The sequence below is a fragment of the Choloepus didactylus genome, chromosome X (genome assembly GCF_015220235.1).
Source record: "Choloepus didactylus isolate mChoDid1 chromosome X, mChoDid1.pri, whole genome shotgun sequence".
NCBI lineage: Eukaryota > Metazoa > Chordata > Mammalia > Pilosa > Megalonychidae > Choloepus > Choloepus didactylus.
Genome location: NC_051334.1, coordinates 140,971,568 through 140,996,599, shown reverse-complemented (window position 1 = coordinate 140,996,599; position 25,032 = coordinate 140,971,568). Strand labels below are relative to the sequence as shown.

The 25,032-nt window shown below is 35.6% G+C and overlaps 1 protein-coding gene and 1 pseudogene across 4 annotated transcripts in view; one reads left to right on the top strand and one right to left on the bottom strand.

Moving 5' to 3' along the window:
* Window positions 1–25,032, top strand: part of KLHL13 (kelch like family member 13) — a 368,989-nt gene that overhangs the window by 227,817 nt on the left and 116,140 nt on the right. The window contains exons 1-2 of one of the 4 annotated variants that reach the window (XM_037822301.1): window positions 13,149–13,228; window positions 14,899–14,964. The exons of 2 other annotated variants lie outside the window; for them this stretch is intronic. In XM_037822301.1, coding sequence (XP_037678229.1) covers window positions 13,188–13,228; window positions 14,899–14,964 — 107 coding nt within the window. In that variant the 5' untranslated portion in view covers window positions 13,149–13,187. Of the gene's footprint in view, window positions 1–13,148; window positions 13,229–14,898; window positions 14,965–24,836; window positions 24,958–25,032 lie in introns of those variants that run through there. One more of the 4 variants, XM_037822304.1, reaches the window with a different exon arrangement.
* Window positions 7,967–10,258, bottom strand: LOC119523503 (annotated as a pseudogene).

The following is a 25,032-nucleotide window of genomic DNA, read 5'->3' as shown; positions in this document are numbered from 1 at the left end:
GGTCTTTTAAAATTTCTTTCAGCAATGTTTTTGTATTTTTCCATGTACAAGTCCTTTGTATCCTTGGATAAATTTATTCCTAGATATTTGATTCTTTTATTTGCTATTGTAAATGGAAATTTTTTCTTTATTTCCTCTTCAGATTATTTTTGCTTGCTGGTCTTGCAACCTTCCATTTTTCTGAAGTCATTCACTAACTATAGTAGTCTTATTGTGGATTTTTCAGGATTTTCTTTATATAGGATCATGTTATCTGCAAATAGGGAAACTTTTACTTCTCCCCATACAATTTGGATGGCTTTTATATCATTTTATGCCTAATTGCTCTGGCTAGCATGTTCAGTACAATGTTGAATAACAGTGGTGAAAGTGGGCATCCTTTCCTTGTTCCTGATCTTGGAGAAAAGTTTTCAGTCTTTCACCATTAAGCATGGTATCAGTTGTGGATTTGTCATATATGCCCCTTAATATGTTGAGGAGTTCCCTTCTATTCTGAATTTTCTGAAGTTTTTTTTTTTTTTTTTTAAATCAAGAAGGGATGCTTGATTTTGTCAAATGCCTTTTCTGTGTAGTTGAGGTGATCATGTTTTCTTCCCTTTGTTCTTTGAGGTGGTGCATGACATTAATTGATTTTCTTATGTTGAAACTCCCTTGTATTCCTGGGATAAATCCCACTTGATCATGTGGTATAATTCCTTGAAGGTGTGTTTGATTTGGTGTGCCATTATTTTGTTGAGGATTTTTGTATCTATATTCATAAGAGATATTGGTCTCTAATTTTCTGTCCTTGTGATTTCTTTATCTGACTGTGGTATTAGGGTGATGCTTGCCTCATAGAATGAGGTAAGTATTCCCTCCTCTCCCTTTTTTGAGAAGAGTTTGAGCATTATTGGTGTTAATTCTCTTTGGAATGTTTGGTAAAATTCACCAGTGAAGCCATCTTTTCTTTGTTGGGGGGTTTTGATTACTGAGTCAATCTCTTTACTTGTTATTATTCTTTAGATGTCATCTATGTCTTTTCAAGTCAGTTTAGGTAGTTTGTGTGTTTCTAGGAATTTGTTTGTTTGTTGCAGTTTCCTAGGCTGCTTAGGAAAATACTATGAAATCGTTCAGCTTAAACAATGGGAATTTATTCGTTCATGGTTAGAGTCTGGGAAAATGTCCAAATCAAGGCATCATCAAGGCAAAGCTTTCTTCCCGAAGACCTGCTGCCAGCAATCCTGTGCTCCTCTGTCACATGACAAGGCAAGTGGTGGCATCTGCTGGACTTTCCCTTTTCTTCTGGGTTTTGTTGATTTTCAGCTTCTTGCTTCCTTGGCTTTGTCTTTTTTTCCCTTCTGTATTCATTCCATTTATAAAGGATTCCAGTAATAGGGATTAAGGCCCACACTGAATGAGGTTGGTCACACCTTAACTGAAGTAGCTTCATCAAAATATTCTATTTATAATGGGTATACACCCATAAGAATGGATTAGATTTAAGAACATGTTTTTCTGGGGTGCATACAGCTTCAAACCACCACACTCCACCCTCTGGACCCCCAAAAGACATATTCTTTCTATATCCAAAATACATTCATTCCATCCCGAAAACCCAAAAGCCTTGCATCATTTCAGAAACAATGCTAAGTGCAAAGTCTCATCAAAATCGGTTATGAGTATAGTCTGTTCTGGAGCACAGTTCCCCTCTGGCTGTGTACCTGTGAAACCTAGAGAATAAGTTATCTGCTTACAAAATACAGTGGTGGTACTGGCATAGGATAGATATTCTCATTCCCATAGGGAGAAATTGGAAGGAAAACAAGGGTCAGGAGTCCCAAACAATTCTGAAACCCAGCAGGGCACACTCCATTAGATTTCAAGGCCTGAGAGTCATCTAGGGAATGATGCTTTGTCCTCTGGGCCTGATGGAGTGGCAGCCCTTCCCTTCCAAGTACTTGTGCAGCAGAAATGTTTTCCCTGAACACTGGGGTGAGGGTTCCACCTCTTCAAGCATTGGGGTGGCAGCCAGACTCTCTGCAATTCCTGGGTTATAGATTCCACCCTCTGAAAAAACTAGGATGGTGGCCAGACTTTCTGAAATCCCCAGGGAATAGGCTCCAACCTCTGAGAACACTGCAGTGGTAGCTTTCTCTTTTTTTCTCTCCGTATTCATTACATTTATAAAGGACTCCAGTAATAGGATTAAGACACATCCTGAATGAGGTTGGTCACACTTTAACTGATGTAGCCTCATCAAATGGTCCTATTTATGAAGGGTTTACTCCCTCAGGAATGGATTAGATTTAATATCATTTTTTCTGGTGTACATACAGTTTCAAACCACCCTATTATTTCATCTAGGGTATCTAATTTGTTGGCATACAATTGTTCATAGTATCTTCTTATATGCCAGTTTATTTCTATGTGGTCAGTGGTAATATCTCCCCTTTCATTTCTGATTTTAGTTATTTGTGTCATCTTTTTTTTCAGTATTGCTAAAGGCTTGTTGAGTTTATCTTTTCAGCAAACCTGCTTTTGGTTTTGTCAAATCTATTTTTTAATTCTCTATTTCATTTATCTTTATTCTAATCTTTGTTAGTTCCTTCCTGCTCACTTTGGGTTTAGTTTGCTCTTCTTTTTCTAGTCTTTCCAGTTGTAAAGTTAGGTCTCATTTAAGATCTTTCTTTTTAATGTAATCATTTAGAGCTCTAAATTTACCTCTCAGCACTACTTTGCTGTATTCCATAATTTTGCTATGGTGTGTTATTTTTTCCATTCACCTCAAGGAATTTCTGTTTCCCTTATGATTGCTTTTTTGACTCAGTGGTTGTTCAAGAGTGTGTTGTTTTAAATTGTACATATACTTGAATTTTCCAGTTCTCCCTCTTTTACTGATTTATAGTTTCATTACTTTGTGGGTAAAGAAGATATATTGCATGATTGCATTAATTTTTAATTTATTGAGACATTTTTCCGATCTAAACTATTGTGTATCCTGGAGAATGACCCATGTGCACCAAAGAAGAATGTGTATTCTGCTTTGCTTGATGAAATGTTCTATATATGTCTTTTAAGTCTAGTTGGTTTATAATATTGATCAGGTCTTCTATTTCCTTATTGTTCTTCTATTTTGATGTTCTTCCCATTATTGAAATTGGTGTATTGAAGTCTCCTATTATTAATATAGAATTGTCTACTTCTCCTTTCAGACATGTCAATATTGCTTCATATATTTTGGGGATCTGCTGTTAGTTGCATATATATATATTTATAACCATTATGTATGGTGAATTGTCCCCTTTATCAGGATCTAGTTTCCTTGTTTGTTCCTTGTAACAGTTTTTGGTTTAAAATCTTTTTTTTCTGATAGTACTTTAGCTATCCCAGCTCTTTTGGTTACTATTTGCATGGAATATTTTTTTTCCCTCCTTTCACTTTCAACATACTTGTGTCTTTGAATTTAAGATGAGTCTTTTGTAAACAGCATATGATTGGGTTATGCTTTTTTATCCATTATGCCAAACTCTTCCTTTGACAAGAATGTTTGATCCATCAATATTTAAAGTAACTACTGATAATACAGGGCCTTCTCCTACCATTTTGCTATTTGGTGTTTGGAAGTGTTATACCTTTGTTTGTGCCTCAATTCTTCCACTACTGTCTATTTTTGAAGGTCCTCTCCAGTCTTTTCTGAGCATGTGTCTTGTCCTGAGTATATGCTCATGTGCTTAGGATTTCCCTGTTTACCTGGATCTGAATCCCCGCCCCTTCCCCTATGAAATAGCCTTTTCTCCTGGTCCTGAATACTCTATTGTATGTATTAAATCCAGCAATCCTTTGCCCCAGGTCACTGGTTGTTTTTTACACTGATTTAGCTGTCCTTGAGCTGTTTCTGTATGCAAGTCAGGTTCTGATGTGGTGAGCCAAAGATAAATGTCCTGGTTTCGTCTTTCATGCTGCCGTCAGATAGATTGTTACAGACATACATTCAAACCAGTATATGCTTAGGGATTACTATGCTCCCTACAGAATTGGGACCAGGGACCTGCACTGAGAATGCAGGCTGTGGTTGGAGGAAAGGCTAGCAATGGTGCCATGAAGTTTTCCTACTGTTTTTAAGTAGCCGTTTTCTTGATTTGGCACTTGCCTTGTTACTGCAACCCTTTATCTGTTTTCTGAAGATCCAAGAAGGATGGTTCTGCCAGTTTTTGCTAGTTATTTAAAGATTCTGTGGGATCTTTGAATCTTTGAAGAGCCCTGAAGCTTCTTATTCTACCATCTAAGTGACATCACTCCTCAACGCCATTCTTGTTTATTCTTTATATATATTATTCATTTTGTTAATCTTATTCTACCATGTAAGTGACATCACTCCTCAACGCCATTCTTGTTTATTCTTTATATATATTATTCATTTTGTTAATGTCATTGCTATTTGTACTCTGGAAGTTGGCATAAAAGAGGAGGGAAGGAAGTGAGGTGAGAAAGGGATTTGAGACATTTCCTTAAGCCTAAATTATAATTCTCTTACTGGAATGGTGGATTCATAAATCTTTCATAGAATATGTGTGTTTTTCTCTCTTTTGAAAGTTAAAGGGACTTGTTTGCATTGGACCCTCCTGTGTTTCATTTGTATATTTTACTCTTGATAGCTCACCATACCATTTGAGTTACTAAATATTGATGATGTACACTGGCTTCCTTGGTTGAATTCACTATTTTATTTTTGCTCCATCTAGTGGAGTGGTGATTGTTAAATTAAATTTTGTGATTTACTTTTTCTTCATAACTGGTTGTGACAATAATTTAATAGTATCTAACATTCCAAAAAGTTTGCTTTTATCCTTTTCCATTAGCACTCTGTAGAAATGTCTTGTTTTAGGGATACTGTTTCATTTTTCAATATTCAGTTGTTTGGATGATGACAAGCCAATGCAATGGATTTCTTTGGTTTCTTGCTTTACCAATACTATTTTGTTTTAGAAAAGTGATTACTGGCATTTTCCATCCTTATAGTAGCTGAGTATTTCACTTCTTAAGTTCAGTTCAGCAGTCACATATTGAGTCATTCATCTGTCCATTCATCCATTGTAAAGTTGTTGCATACTTACTGTGCTGAGTATTCTTCTGGGCACACACCATGCCTATCACACGAACATCCAAAGAAGTCATTTAGCTATACTGTTTGCATTAACCCTTTTTATTTCTTATGATTAACATCTTAGTTTTGGAAATATAAGGCTTGTTAGTGATTTCTTGTTTAATGATCATCACAAAACTGTTTCAGACATGGGTGAAGGAAGACCATGACTTAGTTTCACCAAAATTACTTTCTAAAATTAGTTAACTATGTGATGAGCACTGAATTAGGTATAACAAAAACATAAAGAAGACCCAACCTGAATTCCCAGGCATTTATAGTCTAGGGGGGCATAGCAAAACATTATAATTTGAAGTGATAGGAGAAATAATACTCAGAGTGCCATGGGAGGATAGAAAAACTAGCACCTGAGTCTGCTAAGGGTTGTGAGGGAAGGTTTCATTGAAGGAAGTATGCTTGAACACTTAAGTATGACTAGAAATTTGCTTGGTACCCAAGGATGGCAGAGGATTTCAAGTGGAGGGAGCACAGCACCATATGTAAAACCATTGAGGCATGAGAGAGTTTGGTGTGTTTGATATCTGTGCCTAGAAATTGCTAATTGAGTTTTGAAAGGGAGCTCTGTGAATTGGTATTGGGAAGGTATCTCTGGCACATGTATAGATTTCTCATTCTGCAACATTTATCCTGTAACCATCCTGTAGCTTTCATGACCTATTCCTTCTCTCTTCCAGCCATTTACTTCTCCATTATCAGTGTGGAAAGACCTTTTTTAGGGTGGTGTTTAGGAGTCATTTTTGTGTTTTATTTCTAAAATAGATATTAATACAATGCAGAGGTGGCCAATGAACAAAAAGGGGGAACACTACCAAATTAGGTATCAGGGGACTGGTATTCTTGTTTTCTAGTTCTCTTAGCAGCTATGTGACTCGAGCCAAGTCATTTAACAGCTGTGTATTTTCACTAGGAAATTGAGAATATTAACACCTGCCTTGTCTACATCAGCATTGGGCTGAAAATGAAAATGAGACTTTTAAAAATTAAGAAGTAAAATAAACTCTTTTACTTGGAATTCTGCTGGTTATGGCTATCAACTGACATTTAAAACAAGTAAAATAATTTGTGGACTATCTGGGTAGGTAAATTAGGTTCAAAAGTAATTGACAAGTAGAAATACTCTTACTTCCTTGTTAATCCCATATGTCTGCCCTTCTGTCTTTAGAATGCCATTTAACTTACTTCTATGTTTCCAAAGGAACATGATGGATTACAATTTTAAACTTCTAAATGTTCTATCATGTATGTCTTAGTCCCTTTGAGGTTTTCACTATAATTATTAAATAGTAATGAATTGAAGACTTAGGCTAGTTAAACCATGAGCTGATATATTTCATAATCAGCCATGAATAATTTATATCTATTAAGTAGTTTGAATTACTCATGAATTACTCCTCACTCAAATGTGCAATCATAAAATGGTGTGACCTGAGTTTTGTTACATTTTAAGGATTTGTAAGAAAGTTATAATTCATTCAGGTGGGATTGTATGTGGCGGAGGGGTGGTATGGAACTTTGACCGTCTACCTCCTTTGCCATTTTCTTTAATCCAATGACAGTGGAGGCAGCAGTTATTAGTAGCAACAAAAGCATCATGTTCATATTCTTCCCTTTTACCCTCTCCACCCCATTAGGTTGAGTGGCAATTCTTCTGGAATCTGAGAATTTATCTGAAATATGAACTTCTGGGTTATAGGAATATAAGCAATTGTTCCCAATGAAATATGCCTGACCAGCCCTGTTTTAGATCATGTTTTTAAAAATCTATCATCCAAGGATATTTTCAGCAGAACAGAAAAAGCTTTAAACCACTTAACTCATCCTTCTTTGAGATACCTTACACAAGCCAGAAGAAATACTTCTCTGGATGAGGTAATATGAGGATGCTATTTTAAATGGAGTGTAAGTGAATTATTTATACTAGACAAGTATAGACCCTGTCATCATAATCACTAATATTCTAAGAGACTTATTAGTGGACCTCCAGCAGGACACTAACAGACTAATAGTGGTTCATCTAGCATACTTTGAAAAACTCTGATTTTTCCCTCTTTACAACATCTAGATGAACTAGTTATGTGAATTTGGATAAAATGCCTTATTCTAGTCAAAATATAAGTTTTTTTTTTCCGCCAGGCCTGAAGGAAATCTAAGTACTCAGGTATAATTGATCTGTTTTCTAAAAAACTAAATGATGAAATGGTCTGATTTATTTTCTTTGTTTTTTTTTTTCTTTTTTGGGAGTAGAATGTTTATTAATTTTTCTGCAAAACACTCAAAGTTTAAGTCAGCGGGAAATGATTTTACAAAGAATTGTACATTTTCTTCCCATGAATCCTGCTTTATATTAGGAAATGACATTGTGATCCATTTCACTACAAGTAAAATATTACAAAATATTTACAAGAAAATATTTAAAATAACTCAAACACAAAAACCAAGATGGGGTGAAATAAACCGGTTCCTCAGAATCTTAACTCCAGTGCCCGCAGTACACAAAAGTGGAGAGTAAAAACAAATGACTAGCTAAGATCCCCCTGATCACATTTCAACAGAATTGGAGAAGGTAAAGAAATGGGATAGAAATGGGATAGAAATGGTAATATGAAAGGGAATGTATGTTAGAAGCACTGCTTCAAAGATCAATCCACTATGAATGAAATACCCCTTCTTATGTGCAGTAATTTAGACCAAGGCTAAATTTTAGGATATTCTTTGCACGGAAATTAGAAAATACCCTGACAGTGGAAGTAGCTCTTTCACCTAACGTTAATAAGAGCCTCTTTCTCCATGAACCACTGATGTGAACAGAAGCATCAAAAGCCATCACAGTAGCCCTTCCATCTCTTTCATGAAAGCTTCATACATTTCATCCCTAGTTTGTACTGAGACAGGAACAGAAGGAACAGATTTGGGGTCTTGTCCCGACCCGCGGGACGTTCAACGGAGGCTCCGAGTCCTGTGAGGGAGGAATGGTATGGGACAAGAGACACGAGGAATGACAGCAAGACAGGTTTCTGATCAAGCTGCAAAACTTTATTGAAGAGGCAGAGCATATATACTCTAGGAGAAGGGGAAGTGGCTAGCAAGGGCTCGTGGCGGTCTAGGATTGGTGGCTGCTGTTGCTAGGGCGGATGGCAGATGTAGGGTTAGCATTTTTGGCGCGAACTAGCACTTTTGGCGCGAACTACTTCCGTAAAGAAGGCTGAGGGTAACTTAAGCTATTGTTGTATCAGCCCTGGCGGCCATGTTGCACATCTCCGGCATAGCTGAAGGTGGACTTCATGCATGCTACCTTAATCGCCCTCTACAGGGTCTGCTTTGGCAAGAATCTTTCTTTGGGGAGTAGCAGTAGCCCCTTTATTCTCCCACAATACCCTCAGTGCAGTGGGCACATACCGAGTAATCTCTGCCTTGGGATTAGAGATCTATGGCTTGGCACTGATGGTTGCTGTGGCTTTCTTCTCAATAGTAGCTGCACTCATATCATCTGCCTTGGGTTACTGAATCAAATTGGATGGGGTGCTTAAAGCCCCTGGGTTTGGCAAGGGAGCTGGTGGGAGGAGCCCAGGTAGGGCAGGTCCAACTGGAGGCACCAAAGGTGGGTTCATCATGTCAGGACAAGGTGGAGGGATACTTGGAGGTGCTGGGGGAGGTAGCCTCAGTGGAGATCCCTGAGGAGGAGGACCAGGAGGCAGACCTGGAGGTGAACCTGTGGAAAGGCCAGGGGATCTGCCTGTTGGTGATCCTAGTGGTAAAAGTCGAGGTAAATGCCCTCGGAGTCCTGGCATTTCAGTAGGTCTCAGGAATGGAGGAGCTCCTGGGGGTGGCCCAGGAGGAAGGCCTGTAGGTGGTCCAGGTGGCCGTAAAGGTGGTGCAGGTGGTGGTCCAAGAGGAGGTGGTCCTGGCATGGAAGGTGCTTGTATCTGCAAAAGAGAAACAGACTGTGGAGGAGCTTGCTGCTGTGAAGAAGCTGTAGATGTGCCATCAAAAAGAGATTCTTCTTTATGCTGTTTTTGTGATTGCTTTTCTCCTTCAGAATCATCAGAATCATCTTCATCACCATCCTCTGAAAATTTTTCTACTTCTTGTCACTCTTCTGGGATTTCCTGACCTGCCAATTGAAGCATCATGGCTTGAAGAGGAGTCAGTTCCTTCATGTTCTTTTCTTTCCTTGATTTTCCAGACATATCTGCAAATCATATACTCAGATCTGGCTTTTTTTCTTCAATGTTGTCTCTCACTATCATCACAGTGTACTAATTCATCTCCCTCATTTTCTCCATCTGATCTGTCAGTGTCACTGTCATCAGTGCTGTCGTCATGTTTATACTGATGCATATCTTCAGGATAGCCATCATCCTCACTGGTGCTGGAAACATCATCATCATGATGAGCAAGTTCAGGACTGTATAACATAATTTTTTCTCTCCTATGAGGAGGAAGATCTAGGGCAAAGCTCACTTTATGGCCATACATTTGCAAGACTTTAGGAGGAGGTGAACCAGAGGAGAAACAGGAGGTTTTCTGCCAGGGTTCAAATGTGGAACACCATGTCCAAGAAGAGGAAGTATAGAAACTGCCTGATTTGGAGATCTGTAGGCTGAAGTCCTCTTAAGGATGGAAAGTGGCTGCGCACCAGGAAGTGGAATGACCCGGATCAAGATGTTGGAAGGAGCATGAGGCATATCTTGCAAAGGAATACTCTCAACTTCCATGTGCTTAGCATTCTTGTTAGCATCAAAATATTGACTAAGTTGTGCCCTCTTCTGTTCATATTCTACTTCTAGCTTTCGCAATTCTTTGTAAATATCTGGATTCTCTTTTTCATAGAGCCTTAGAATACATTCAGAGGTTTCACTCAGCTTTTTACGTATGTCTTCTAGCACATTCTCATTTAACTGTGGCTGTTGCACAGGATTAAACTCCATTTCATCCAATTTCTCCATTTCCCAGATAATCTGCTTGGGATCCTTCAACTTCAGAACTGCAGCTTGTACCCATCATGTGCTGTGTTTTGTTTTTCTTTAATTTTCTCTTCTGAGCTTTCTTTTGGGCCTGGTCTGTGGGGTTCATAAATTTTCCACTCTTGGTTGATGATATAGTTCCCTGTCCCATGTTCAAAATCTGTATTGTTTATTTGTTCATTAAAAATAAAAAAAGCAGCACTTCTTCTGAGTTCCTGGTACTGTAAGAAATGGGGCATGAATGATTCCTGGCCTCTTTTATGTCTTCACCTTGGCCCCTCAGTCAGCCATTTGGCCACTGCCATCTTGAAACCTCATGCCCCTTCAGCATCCTTATATCACTTATTAAGTCTTTGTGCTACTGGTCTCTTAGTGTTTCTCTGTCCTGGGACCATCCAGAATCTTCTCTTTGTTTTAAAATCTATGGTATCACTGACACATAGTTTAAAACCTTCTTCTGAAGACTTGATGGATTAAATCATTTTTATATCCCTCAAATACTTCCCTTTTTTGAAGAAGCCTTGGGAAAAGCATGACACATATCCACAATCATATTCTCCACATTTTCTGTGTTTGAATTTTTTCCTTACACATTAATAGAAAGGAAAGTGGTCAATTTTTGCACTCAATAAATAAGAAGGAAGGTGTAGACAGCTTTTATCTGGGAAAATTTTAAGTCATTGACAAAATATATTCAAGTATTAACTGCTTTTTTAAATTGTTGGCAGAATTTTCTTAAACCACTTAAATAAAAAATGGTTGACTAAGATGAAAAGTTTTTTATTGTCTACACAACAGAAAGCACCATAATTTTTGCATTATTACATAAATCTGAGATTGTGTATGCATAAAAGGGAGGAGACAATGCTGAATGCTAAATGTCAACATCAACAAATGCTTGAATACTTACTATTTGACACTGAGCATAATGGGCTGTGGCTCTGTAGTGAGAGAACACTAAATATTTAGACCCCAGGATATGTTTCTCTGGTGAAGCTTCTTGTCCTAGATTAATCTCCCAACTAATACTATTATCCACTTTTAATAAATACCCCCTTCTTACTCTTGGATTTTCTCCCTTAATAGCCCATCCCTGGAGATTCTAAACCTTATGGATCCAATTTCCTAACTTCACTCTCTCATTTCTTTTTGTGGTCTTCATGGCTTTCTTTTGTTTGTGATATGGCTCTTCAGGTGAATTCTCTTGGTTTACTGCAAGTAGAAAAACATAATCACAGTTTCCTTCCCCTACCTTTACAACTCTGTTTTTCTAAAGGTCACGTCTCCATCACTCAACTACTTTGTTGTTATACCCTTCTCATCAATTCTCTGGAAATTTTGGACCAGAGGTCCAACTATCTTCATAATTCACATCTTTTCCTTCTCAGGCTTGGGATTTGTGGAGGAAGTTACTAATATTTGTGTATAATGTGAAGCCTGGGAAGGTGGGCTTTCTTAGGCCCACTTACCCTCAGGCTCTAGTGACCTTTGTCTCAGTGCCATCTCCACATCATCTTGTTAAACTTTATGGGCAAAGGATCAAAAATATTTCTGATCATTGTATGCTAAGCATTAGGGAGAATGCACAATCCCTGTAATGGAAAACTTTTTTATAAAGCTATGGACTCTACCAGGGAAGATGTCACAGAAAAGAATGTAATTTGAATTGGATCTGAAAAGATAGATTAAGTTCAGAAAAGTAAAGAGGGGAAGCGATTTCATGCAGTAGGTACCACTGGAACAAAGGAGAGAAGGAACAAGGCAAGTTTGGAGGGAAGTTGGTGTTATGGGGAACAAGGACAATAAACTGAAAGAGTAGGTTGTACCAGCTTGTAGTGAGCAACTAGTGCTGGGCTCTAAAGGTTGGTTGGCTGGCTAGTTGTTTGGTTGGTTGCTTGATTCATTCTTTGATTGATCTATTTATTCAACAAATGGCTTCTCATAGGCCATAGGATAAAATCCAAACATCTTCAGTGGCATATAACGTTGTCTCTGATTTTGTTTCTGCATACATGGAAAGCCACTCCCCTCAACGTTATGTACCATGGACTTTTTCCAGCCATACTGAAGACTGTCCCGATCCCCTCAACGTTTTGTACTTCCTCAAATCTCTTTGCCTCAATACAGATTATTTCTTCTAGGGTCCATCTGTTGAATGCCTCATTCTTCAGTTTCAATTGCAGCACAATTTTTTTTTTGATATTCTACTAAAGATTCTACGCCATATTTTGTGTTTTCAGTGTATTTCTCTGCTTCCCTCATTCAACTAGGAGCTTCCTGAGAGCAAGAGGATTGTGCTTTGTTCACTTTTATATCTGTGTCACCTATCACAGTTCCTAACACATAAATTCTTAACAAATATTTGTTTCATAAAATATTTATTGAACACTTAATTTTTTATCAGGTATAGTTTTATTTTAAGAGAGTAATCTAGAAGCATTGTGATTGATAGATTAAAGATGGGCGATGCAGGGAGACCAGTTATGTTTTTTTTGCAGTAGCTCATTTGTTTTAAAAAGATAAGGAGTAGATTCCTGGAAAATTGCTAAAGATAAAAGGATAGAATTTAATGACTGGCTACTAGGGGCAAGGGAGAAGGAAGAATTAAAGATAATTAAGATTTAAGAGAATATGATAAATAACAGGACACTGACCCTTGAAACAATAAGTTTACTTTCAGATAAACATGCTTTTTTTTTTCCTAAGTCAGATCCCCTGGTATTGGTATTTGCCTCATCCCACCTCTGCTCTAAACCTTAGCACTTTGTTCCTGTTCATTTACTGGAACTAAGCACAAGATTCATGTGGTTCTTATATTTAAGTCTGATAAGGAGTATAGATATGAAATATAAATAGTTCAACCAGCTGACTACAATTTCCTATCAAGGGAAGGTGTGTGGTGCAGAGGTTTTTGAATATTTAAAGCCTGTTTCTGCTTTTGGGAGCCAAAACCAAAGTGTTATACCAGGCAAATGCACTGGGGTGCGCTAATATGTAGCAGAGCTTAGCTGTGCATCACAGCTCTTAACTTTAAAACTCCAGAGAATTTGATGAGAGAGGGATCCACAAGAACATGACAAATGATGAGAGTTCAAACCTTAAGAGAAAAATGGGCTTATTGGTAAGAGACCTTCCTTTTCCTTTATTTACTGCTGTTATTTATTCATTAAAATAGCAAATCTGTTGTTTTCACATGTGGCTGTGAAGCGGTATACAGAAATCAATTTTATATGTATTGTAGAATTCAGGAGACATATTGGTAACTATGCAAAAATCATAGGATGCACGTGTAAAGCTGGATTTTTAAAAAAATCTCTAAGGAAAATTTATTTTATTTCAGGTTGTGGTATAGCTTTATTTATATAGCTTACGTGTAATGCAGGTTTTTATATATATATATATATTTTTTAAAAGTTAAAATAAAGAATAGTGACTTGTATAGATAAATAATTTCACTCAGTTACCAGTAGGTGGCACACCAGATTCTTCTTAAATACACAAAGAAACGGCATAATATTAATAGGGATATAAAATAAGATGTACTTAAAGATGTTTTAATATGTTTTTAAGCAAAGAAATAATATAATTGTTATTTACTTGGTGAGACTGGCCTTAATGCTAAAACTTGACAAATAAGAATTTAACTCACCGTATAGTTTTTGTGATTAAAAAAATTTCTCTAAATAGCATTTTAAAAGTAGACTTTGAATTAATATTTTTATTAAAGAGATGTTTTAAATTTATCATTCTAGAAAAGAAATAAAATGTTTGACACCTACCTTTTACATAGGTAGTCATAGATTTAGGATAATATTTTGGATAAGGTCTTTGTCAAGGTCTTTCTAAAGATACTGTTAGATTATGATTTTGTTTTAGCTATGACTTTAATAATTAATTTAAGAGTGCTTGTGAGAAGACCCAAAAAAAACCAAAGTAGTTTATTTTGAAGAAAAAGTTAGTTAAGGCTAATCTTTACTTTCAATAAGCTAATACCAACACAAATAAAATGAATATAAATAGATTACGTTTTGTGTAAGCTCCTCAAGCATCTGCCAGCATACTTGAATTTTTAAGAGAGTTGACTGTTGACAGCGCATACTGCAGAGCTTCTGTAGTATTCTTTATTTTTAAAACTGCATTACTGAAGCAGTAGCAGAAATATGTCTGTTCCACGTTGCCTTTGTATTAGCCTAAACGAGTTACACATATGACAGAACTTCAGAAAAATAGAATCTTCTATTTAGGGGATGGTACATCTAATTATATGTTTTTATTAATTACAAGATATATGAAAATAAGAAAATTGGTAGTAAGTGAACCTAGAAAAGCGTTAGCCATCTGCTCTCTGAAAGCTTGCAATGTGTGTCATTTGCTTTCAGATTTTTATGGCAATATAGTATATCAGCAAAGAATTGACCTTTAGGCTTAGAAAGCATTTCCAGGGCCAAGTATATATTTCCTGGGAAAGTGTTTCCTTGTGTTCAAATATGGCTAGTATAGTCTTAGATCAGCTGCCAATAATACTGTATTTAATGTCAATCTTTATTCCAGACTATATGAAACATGAAGAGAGCTTCTAAAAACAAAAGACTGTTATGGCTTTCTAGTTAAGCTTTTTAAAATTAGGTATTTTAAAAATGTACTGTGTGGTCTTAAAGTTCAGTATTTATAAAATATGTTTTAATAATTTATAGCTAAAGGATTTGCAGGGTATGCTTTGAAAAATTTGAAATAAATGTAATAAAGTCACAATAACCAGTTTTTTTTTTTTTTTTTGCACTCCACTTTCAGGAGACGGAGGCAATTGTCTTTAAAACAAGCTGATTTCAAGGATATATTCAAAAAATCAACTTCAGGGTATGTCCAAGGGTCTGCATTTTCCTCTTTCTGTTCATGAGAATTTATTTTCATAAAAAAAAGACCCTGAGCTACTAGAAGATATTTAGTCATCAAGGGAAGTTACATGAATGACTAGGTTCTGTATTTATTAAGACAAAAAAAGAGAAAGACAATACATTCTTCTGTTAAAAATATCATACATTATTGTATTGTGCTTTAGGTCTTTCAATATGCTTTCACAAACGTAAGTTCAGTTTGTTCTCAGAACATTACTGTGAGATAGGTAAGAAAGGTGGCGTTTTCCCTCTTTTAAGGATGAGGGAAAATAACACTGGACATCACAAACCTAGTTAGTGGCAGAGCTACAATCAGACCACTGGTGCCTAGTTCCACCCTCATTCTGCATTCAGTATCCTGGATTAAGTTTGAAACAAGTTTTTAACTTTTTTTTATTTGTATTGCACAATCAACATATTTTATGCTACATTTGTTTTCTCATTGCTGTACTTCACAACCTCCCACATTACATCTGTCTGTCTGTCTGCCTCTGTGTTTATTTATCAGCCAACTTTCAGGCTCTCTCAGACTTGGAAGGATCTGGAGCTTGGGCAGGTAGGATAATGGCTGTGGACAGTGTGTACTGACCACTGGCAGTGAGCAGCCAATGCTGAATTGCTGAGGAAGGCCAGGGACTGAGAGAGAAACCACTATCTCACGATAGCTGTGATATCTTTAGCATGGCTTAGCAACCTTGACTTTAAAGCAGTGTTCCTCCAGGTTTATTGCATCAGGTGTGATAATCATTAGTTGGGGTACTTGTTTAAAATGCAGAATACTGGGCACCACCCCCAGAATTCCACATTTTAAACTTTCACCCCAGGTGATTCTTATGCATGCTAAAGTTTGAGAGCATATGCTTTAAAGGTATATGTATTGTAAAGTAAAGAAGGGGCACTTTTCACTCAGTAGCATCCGCGTTCCATGTCAAAGGTTTATCAACCAGGACAGTTGGGGAAGGAGGCAGGCAAGGGTGAAGAGTGACAAATATTACTTGCACATATTGCTGTATCTACATCTGCAGCATATCACAATGTCTATTATGTATTACGTTGTATGTGAGGTATGCTAAAAAGGCTTGATTGTGTTCATTTTGGACTTTTGAAGAAGGCGAAGGGCAGAAAGATTTCCATGGAAAGGTGAAAAAAAGTAAGTTTTGATATTTTTAAGAGTTACCTTCTCCCAATTGTTTTAAATTTAAAATTAGTATTAAAGACTTTACAGAAAACTAGGCTATTCAGGGTTCGAGATCAATTAAGGCTTTACTTTAGCAGTTTATTCATGCTCACTCAGTTTTCATCTGTGAATATCCAGTCTGCTTGAATAGAAAGCAAAAGTCCTGTGGCCAGGGAACACGTGTTCTTGTGTCTATTTGTAACGTCCAGCAAAGCCATGATTTCTCAGTACTTATTGATCATTGGGTTAATTCAGCAAGCACCTCCTCTGTATAAGTTTTGAGCTAGGCATAGTGAGTTGATAGGTTTTGGTGTTTTTGAAGTTTGAAGAGTCTATCTTGCACTGTCAGTAATGACTAATAATCTAAAGAGGTCTCAGTTTAAACAAGCACATTTTAGTTCAGAATGGTGAATTCGCTGATACTTGTTCCCGCTTTAGAGTTTCAGTTTCAGTTTGAACTTTTCTCTCTTTTTGGAATAAAAGGTTGTTTGTGTTTTACAAATCTGGACCAAAAAAAATTGGTATTTCTGGAAAGTTCTAACCATAAATATTTTCAGTTAATGACTGAACAGTACCATAGGAATTCAAAAAAATGGCCAGACTCTGTGGTACAAGTATAAAAATGCTCAACAGTGTCTCTGACTTAGATCAAGCTGAATAAGAAATGAATGAATAAATAAATGCTAGCTAGAGGGACATGTATTTTAGTCAAGTGTTATGTGGCTTCAGATTTCCATAAGAAATAACTGATTATTTAAAACATATATTTAATTATGAAGACATTAAGGGGTTCTGAACATAATAGTTGAAGTAGACAGGAAAACCCAAATTTAAGTTGCCTCCAGCTTATTTTTGTCCCCTCATATCAAAATTGCATTTACTCTAGTTAGTAAGAGAGCACAAGATAAAGGAGAAGAAATGGTTCTCCCATATTGGAAAATCATTGCATCTAAGTAATAAAGTTAGATATAATGCTTAAAAATACTGTTATTATATCACAACACATGAAAACTTAATATAACATGAGTTGATGTTTTTACATCATTGACTTTGAATCTAAGTGATAAATATATTTTGCAATCATAGCAATTTTAAATTGTGCACACTTCAGATAGCTTCTATAGTTTAGACTTACCACCATATACTTGGCATCTTATAGTAAAGCTGTTCTTGCACCCTTGTTTTGTAAAACTTAAAATCACCAAAGAGGAGAATTCTAAGTTTAAAAAATGAGAGGGATCTTGAAATAGTCATGAAACTAGAGTTATTGGACAGGTTGATAAGCCTCTTTGGCACCAAATAGTAAGCAAATATTGTGACTATAAACTATACTGTTAGGAAAACTACTGAAACACATGTTATAGCCATGGGTCATAAAATTCAAGTGTAAAGTTGAGTCTTTTTTGAAGTATAAGATTTTCTCATTCATTTTGTAGTTAAAAATAAAGCAATTGAAAATAAAGGGTCTTTTTATGGAAAATTTAAGAGATGTTGTATAACCTTAATGAATCATTAGGGTTAGGTTTCCATGAGAGTGTGATTTTCTGGTTAGCAAAACTTTATTTTATTGTGAATATTTTATAATCAAGATTTACAGATACTCAGGGAGGTGCAGATGGGACAACCAGATAATCTCCTAGGTCTCATTTCTGACTATAACGTTATGGCATATATGTGAATGCTACAACTCTTTAGATAAAAGGATATAAATATAAGTTTTTCAAGGTAGTAGCATTATTTCATTATTTTGAATTGGAATATTGAGGGAAATGTCTTGATATATTGTTCTAATGATATTTTGGGACCTTAGATTTTTATAAAAACATAAGTCTTCCTGAATGAATGTAAGATATACCAAATGGTTACTTTTTTTAATTGGCATGCCTTTTGAGATTTAGTGTGTGATGGGCTTATTATTGAAAAGTTTTTCAACTGTTACAAATAAATATTATTAATATTGTTTACTTTTATCAAAATAGTGCAGGATTTACAAAAATTAAGATGGCAGTATTATGTTGTTGCAGTATTGCTTACATTAACTTCATGCACTTTTTGTACTCTTGCTTCTTTAGTTGATGCCACCACTATTAAAACAAAGTAGTGAAACTTTTTGAAGAGCTTTATATAAATATGTGTTTTTGTCAGTGAACCCATAGTCTTAACTTTTCTTTTAGTATACACTGTGCATTTTAAATGACTATTGTTATAAGTTTTCAGATTTCATTTACAGGCACATCAGAAAAATCTAACAATGGCTTGGCTGTTTTATTTACCCAAGGTAATTTAAGGAGATACTTAGGAAGTTGCTGAGAGATGACTAAACAGATAAATTATCTTTATTGGATAGAGGAAGATGAGAGCAGAGATTTTTCATTAGAAAATTCACTACAAACAATTTATTTATTTTATTTAAGAAAGCATGTATTCTGGGTGATTTTCTTCAGTATGTACTTATTTTTAACAAGATTATATATATTATATATATATATTATAGATATGTATATAATTTTAAGGATTTTAAAGCCTAACATGAGCATATATACAGATAAATATTCCTCTTACCTAGATTCTTCTTTAAGTAATAACAGATGCAATAACAATGTTTTAAAACTTTCCAGTAATATACTGGCTTCAATATACAGATCTGATTGAATCACTCCTCTGCTTATAAACCTGCCTTTCAATTTATTCAACAAATACTTATTGAATCCTTTCCAGTGTGCCGGTAATGGTGTTCAATTAGGAAGATAAAAAGTTAAAAGATATAGTGTCAGCTCACACTCCATTTATCCAGTGTATGGACAGATGAGTAGAAAAATGGGAACAAAAATTAAATGAATAATAGGAGGGATGGGGGGGGAAATGGGATGTTCTAGTGTTCTTCTTTACTGTTATTTTTGTTCTCATTTTTATTTTTTTGGAGTAATGAAATGTTCAAAAATTGATTTTGGTGATGAATGCACACCTATATGATTGTGAACAATTGATTGTACACTGTGGATGATTGTAGGGTATGTGAATATATCTCATTAAAACTGAATTGAAAAAAAAGACATAGTGTCATCCCACAAGATGTTTATTGTCTATTTGGAAAATAGATATTACCTATAGTGGGATGCATGACAAAAATGAACTATGTGCAAATTCGCCCTGGAGCAAAAAGAAGAGATTCTAAATTGTCTTGGGATATGAGGGAAGGCAGAGTTTAGGGATTCTGTCTTGAAGGAATAGGAATTTTGGGAGGGCATCTCAGGGAGAGAAAATATTGCTTGGAGCATAGGGTGTATTTAGGAGTGTGACCTATTATTGGAGCATTGGATACATTATCCCTATTTGATGATGATAAAACTGTCTCTCTATATTGCCTTTTTGAGAAATTTAAAGGTGGTAATGCAAAATCATGTATTTTAAAATATTATAATTTAAAATATTATAGATTTTAAAATCATTGATTTTTATCATCACTCCCAAGACACACAAACATACTTGTTTGGAGTTTAAGTCATTTTAAAAATAGATGTGATTACTTAAGAATTAGTTTAGTTTCTGCATCTCTACAGTAGACCTACATGGGCCTATGGATTTAGGAATCATATGAACGAAACACTCAAGGGTAGCTCCCCTAAAAAAAAGAGGCCATAAAGGATATAGGTAATGCCAGAAAGCAAAAGGATGAAGGATGGGCAAGCACTTCTAAATTTCCCATTAAGTGCCTATCTTTTTCCAGCAAGCATAGGCAGAATCATTGGGTCCTCAATACCTGGGTCTTTCCTGTCCTCTACTTAGTCCCTCTCTAGTTTTGCCCTCTCAACCTAACTCCTGTCTTTGCTCCATAAACTCCATCAGATCCACTTTATACATGGTGCCATATAAGTATCAGGAATTACTACCATTCTGGCTTTCCATTCCCCTTCCAGCCAATCTTTACCTTCCTCACTCCTATTCTTCTCTCCTCTGATTCCCTTACCTAGTGTTTCCTGTCTTATCACAACTAACTCCTCATATTGTTGTCCCATTTCCCTCCCTTAAATTTAGTATTCTTCCTATCCTATGAAAATATTAAGGATGGAAAGAGGCTACCGTTCACATTATTTATGCTATACGGCATGAGGATTTTCCTATACATTTACATACACATGTACATGAGTATATGCCTGCACAACTGTGTCTTTCTAATCGTTTGTATTGCAAAAGAGATGGGTTCTGTATTAATCCAAGGCATATGTAGTTAAAATAGCCTATGTCTTTGTAAGTCTTTTGTGGGGCTCTAAGGATCCACACAGTTCTGTTATGGAGAGAAGTTGCTTATAAAAGATGAAATGATTGTGAAGTTGCTTATAAAAGATGAAATGATGACTTTCCAATGTAGGTGTCTTTGAGAAACATCTGGGAATTTCCATTTTGATCATAACAAGTTTATATATCTGAATATCAAGAAAAAAATTTGGATGTATTTGAGATTCAATTTCCTGAAACAAATAAAGGCTATTTCTATCTATATCTATATCTGTATCTATCTATATCTATATCTATATGTCTGTATATCTATATCTATATCTATATCTAACCATATCCATGTCCATAAATGTGTACATTTCTATTTCCTATAGTAAGGAGCCCTTAAAATAGTAAGGATTTTGCTTGGCTATCCAAAGTTATTTTGCATGTGTTTTAAAGTGTTTAACAGTCCTATTTGGTTGCCATCCAAGTACTTTTACTGATTGGCAGAACAAAAACACAGTGCACAATTTGACATGATCTGCAGTCTTGTCTGAGCAACACGAATAACATGGATATTCCCAATTAGTCTGGAGAAACATTGTCAAGACTAAAGAGAAGACTGCACAGTTCCTGCTCACAAAAACTATGGCAAATGCTATTAATCTTTAGCTGTTCCTACCATAGGATTAACCAAAATTTGCCAAAGTAAGGTATGTCGGTTCTTAGAGCATAAAAGGAAAATATGGGGTCAGAGATTATATACACAATGTATTAGCCAGTTCATTTAACTGGATGGTATTGGTGACAAACTAGCAGTCAATCAGCATGTTAAATTTTACTACAAAGTTATTCAGGGACATTGAAAATGAGAAAAATTGAACTATTAGCTGTATATTTCACTTTTCTTCCCATGCTATGACTGGCTTAATTTTTACTTTCCCTTTTCTCCTTTATTGTTTTAAATATCTTCTGGAATTAAGATTTTCAAGCTGGTTCTTTCTGCACACATATACATTTTTGGTGTTTCTCTTCCACTTCTTTCTTCAAGTGTACATATAATTGGAGGAGTAAAAATCTTTTTGTAGTCCTTATTTCTTGAGAGTACATTGAGACATTAATAGGATGTGGTTCACTTCATACAGAAACAAGCATCTTATGGAATGGTCTTTTTGAGAAGAGGGACAGAGAGTAGGTATTCTAGAGTGGGAATTCTGGACCAGAAGATGGAGACTTGATTTCTAGCTCCAGTTCTGCTGCTAGCTGGCAATGTGAAGTAGGGCAAGTTAACATCTATGGGCTTAAACTTTTTCATCTATAAAATGAGGGTACTGATCAAGATGATTTCTAAGAGTTCTAAAAGTTCTAATTCTATGTTGTAAGATTTTGGCCAAGACTGACTCTTTTTGAGGCTTTGGCCAAGTCTTTTTTAATTACAACTGTGAAATATGCATTTCTTAGGTATTTTTAAGTGATTTATGTTCATAAAATGCTTTGAAGAGCTTTTGTGTATATTGTCTTTCCATTGTGTCTTATACAATTGTCCATAAAAAAAAACCAAGTGTTCTGTAAGCAAAGTCAGTGTTTCCTATGATGAGACCGAGTTTTTGACACTTACCAGTCTAAGTATTAAAGTGTGGGACACTGAGCCTGCATAAAATTATATTTAAAATGCATGTTTAATCATTTTTATTTCTTTTATTCTGAGGGGAAAACATTTTTGGTTCAGGAACGTAATGGTAATTACATTCCATAAGTTGCTACTGAAGTTTTGTAAGGATAGTGAAATTTGATTAATTTGGATTTTACTAATTTGTAATTGGGGTGATTTTACTTGGTTGAAGTTTATTTAGAAGTGATGTTTGAGGAATTGTGGTTTTAAACAAATTTATAATGTAAAGTATATTTCATGGACCATATTTCTACTTAAAGGAATTATTTCTTAAAGGCTTTGGCATATTAGTCATTTGCTCATGAAAGAGAGTTACAAAAGACTGAGAAATTTATTAAAGCAAAAGTCAGAACTGAATATAAAAAAATGTTCACCATCAAATATAAAGTTTTTAGGGTTTGGGAATCTTTAAGAGTGCTGAAGTTGGGGTGGAGGAAAGCAGTCTTATTTTCATTTCACTTTGAACAAGTTTTCAAATTATTGGATTGACACAAAAACTAGAATTAAACATTGAGCCTAAGAGAAATCCAGACTAAAAGTTGACACAGAAGAATTAGTTGTATTTGTTGATTTCTTGGGAACCTACTGACATCAGCCAAAATATATAATATGTATTTTTGGAATCATTTGATTGTTCACAGAAGAATAATAACTTGAGAATCTTTACAATAAAGTGATCTTTTCTTGTTGGAAATTTGGAAAACTCTACCCTGAACCCTATTTCCCAATCATTAATTCTGAGTGGTCTTAATAGACAGATACATTGCTAGAAACATTTCACTACCTTATTTCACTACCAGGTTTTGGGGTCTTTCTTCTCAGAAGGGGATGTCACATTTGTAATTACTACCTTGTAATATTTTCAAAAGCTGAAAAGTGGTTGAATCTCCTTTCTAAAACATCAGCTTCCGTGCTTTATGCAGCTAATTTGTAGTTGTTTTATGTTTTATATTTTTAAATGTTTGAGGGTGCTTCAGTTTTTGAAAATTTGTTTGGAACTTACTCTGGGATGGGATATTCAGAGTTGATGTGTGTGGATGTGTTGTGTGTGTGTGTGTGTGTTTGCGTGTGTGTATTTGTCTTTCTTTGGGATTCCAAGTTGCCACTGCTAATTGTACCTTGGTCCCTTTTGCCCAAAACCATTAAAAATTATCACAAAGCCTTCTAATGTAAAATATTGACTATGGCTTATTCATATTTGTGGTAGTTTTTTGCCTTTTAAATATATTTGGGCCATGAAAGTATTGAAATCTTCATTCATTGAAGATTTCTATGAAACACTTTTGTGTGTGGGTACTGAAAAGAGTTGGAAATACAATTTAACCCTTTTGGTTGTTTCACCAGATTTTGAGGTGGGCATGTATGTATGATACATGTATGTGATAGATTGAATAAAATTATTTGTGAGGCAGTGATGCTGACATCTATTTAATATTTAATAAAGTCTGTGTATTATTGGTCATTATTTCAAAATAAGCTCTCCCTCTATATGTGTTTGTGTGCATGTGTATGTGTGCATAGGAAAATACTAGTTTGTCCTTTTGCCTAAATATTGGTCTGTATTTTAAACGGAGGTACTTATGCTTTCCTTACTTGATTTCAGACTTATTTCTGGTATATTAAATTATATATTTTGAAATTTTTCAAAGTAGTATCTTATTATAGAAACTGTCACCTGTCCTTTTTAAATACAAGTGATATAACAATTAAGGGACTAAGTCTCAATCTTTTAAAAATTAGGCATTATTTGGAAAGAGTATCTGAAAGCGAACTATTTAAGATAGAAGCACTTATTGTTTGGATACAAACTTGAAAGTAAATATGAGCTCTTTGTCACTGCAGTGATTTTTTTTTAAAGATAGTTTTTTGTGCCAATGGCTCTCTGCCTTTACTAAGGTTGCGTTGATGAAAATTGATAATTCTGTTTTTAGGTAGAAGAAGGGTGCTATGAAGATAGATATTTGTTGTTGGTGACTCGCCTACATTGGAAGTAAAATTCTTCAGCTTGTAAATATAGAGTTCAGCATAATAATGGTTTAACCTATTTTCAATTTTTATAACTTTATAAAATTCGTTAGATTGGTGCTTTAAAGAGAAACTTAAAACACTGAGTCACTTTTGGGGCATTTACAATGCTATTTTCTGGCAGTATTTTAAAACACCTTTTTTTTTTGCCATTGCTTTCATGAAATACCTCAAGCTTCCTTTGACAGTAGCTCAATGTTTTAACCTCCTTGGCAGTCACTAACTCCTAGAGGTTACCGAACCCTCCATCGAGCTTTGGAGTTGTCCTTGCTGGACACCTGCTTGGCCAGCAGCGTTTGTCTTTCCTCTAGGCAATTTGTGAGCTGTTTGAGGCAGGGGAGGAGAGAGGCAGGTGAACGGGAGGGGAAAAGGGGAGAGAAAAAGGGGAGGGCAGCATTGAATTAGATTGTTGATAGCGTCCCTCTGAGGACTGCTATTAAGAGCACGCTACTCTGTACTTCTCTGCAGCAGAAGACAGAGTGATATTCGTGTTACCACAGCATGTTGTAATCGTATGAGATTTTGCTCATCCTGGCTTGGAAATAAGAATAGGGAAAGGAGAGCAACTTGAATCAGAAGCTACTAGAAGAGTGCAGAGTTCTGCAGCCGTTTATATTTGTTCTTACAGTTTGCCTTCTTCTAACTGGAATACAGAGGGACTGGCATTTTTTAAACAGGCTTTTCCCATAATGGCATTTTTGTATTGTGTGGCCAGAGCTTGCACAGGAGGAAAGCAGGCTGCCGAATTTAGTCACTGATCTCTTTTAGCTGTGGCCTAAGGCTATGCTGAGGTTTATATCCCATTTGTATTGTTGCAGCTCAAAAGAAGAATGTTCAGAGAATGACAAGTGTATTCTGAATAGGTATGTTGTTTCATTTTCATATGAAACCCATCTATTTTTTTTCCCTGCTACTATTGGTCAGAAATCAGGTTAATA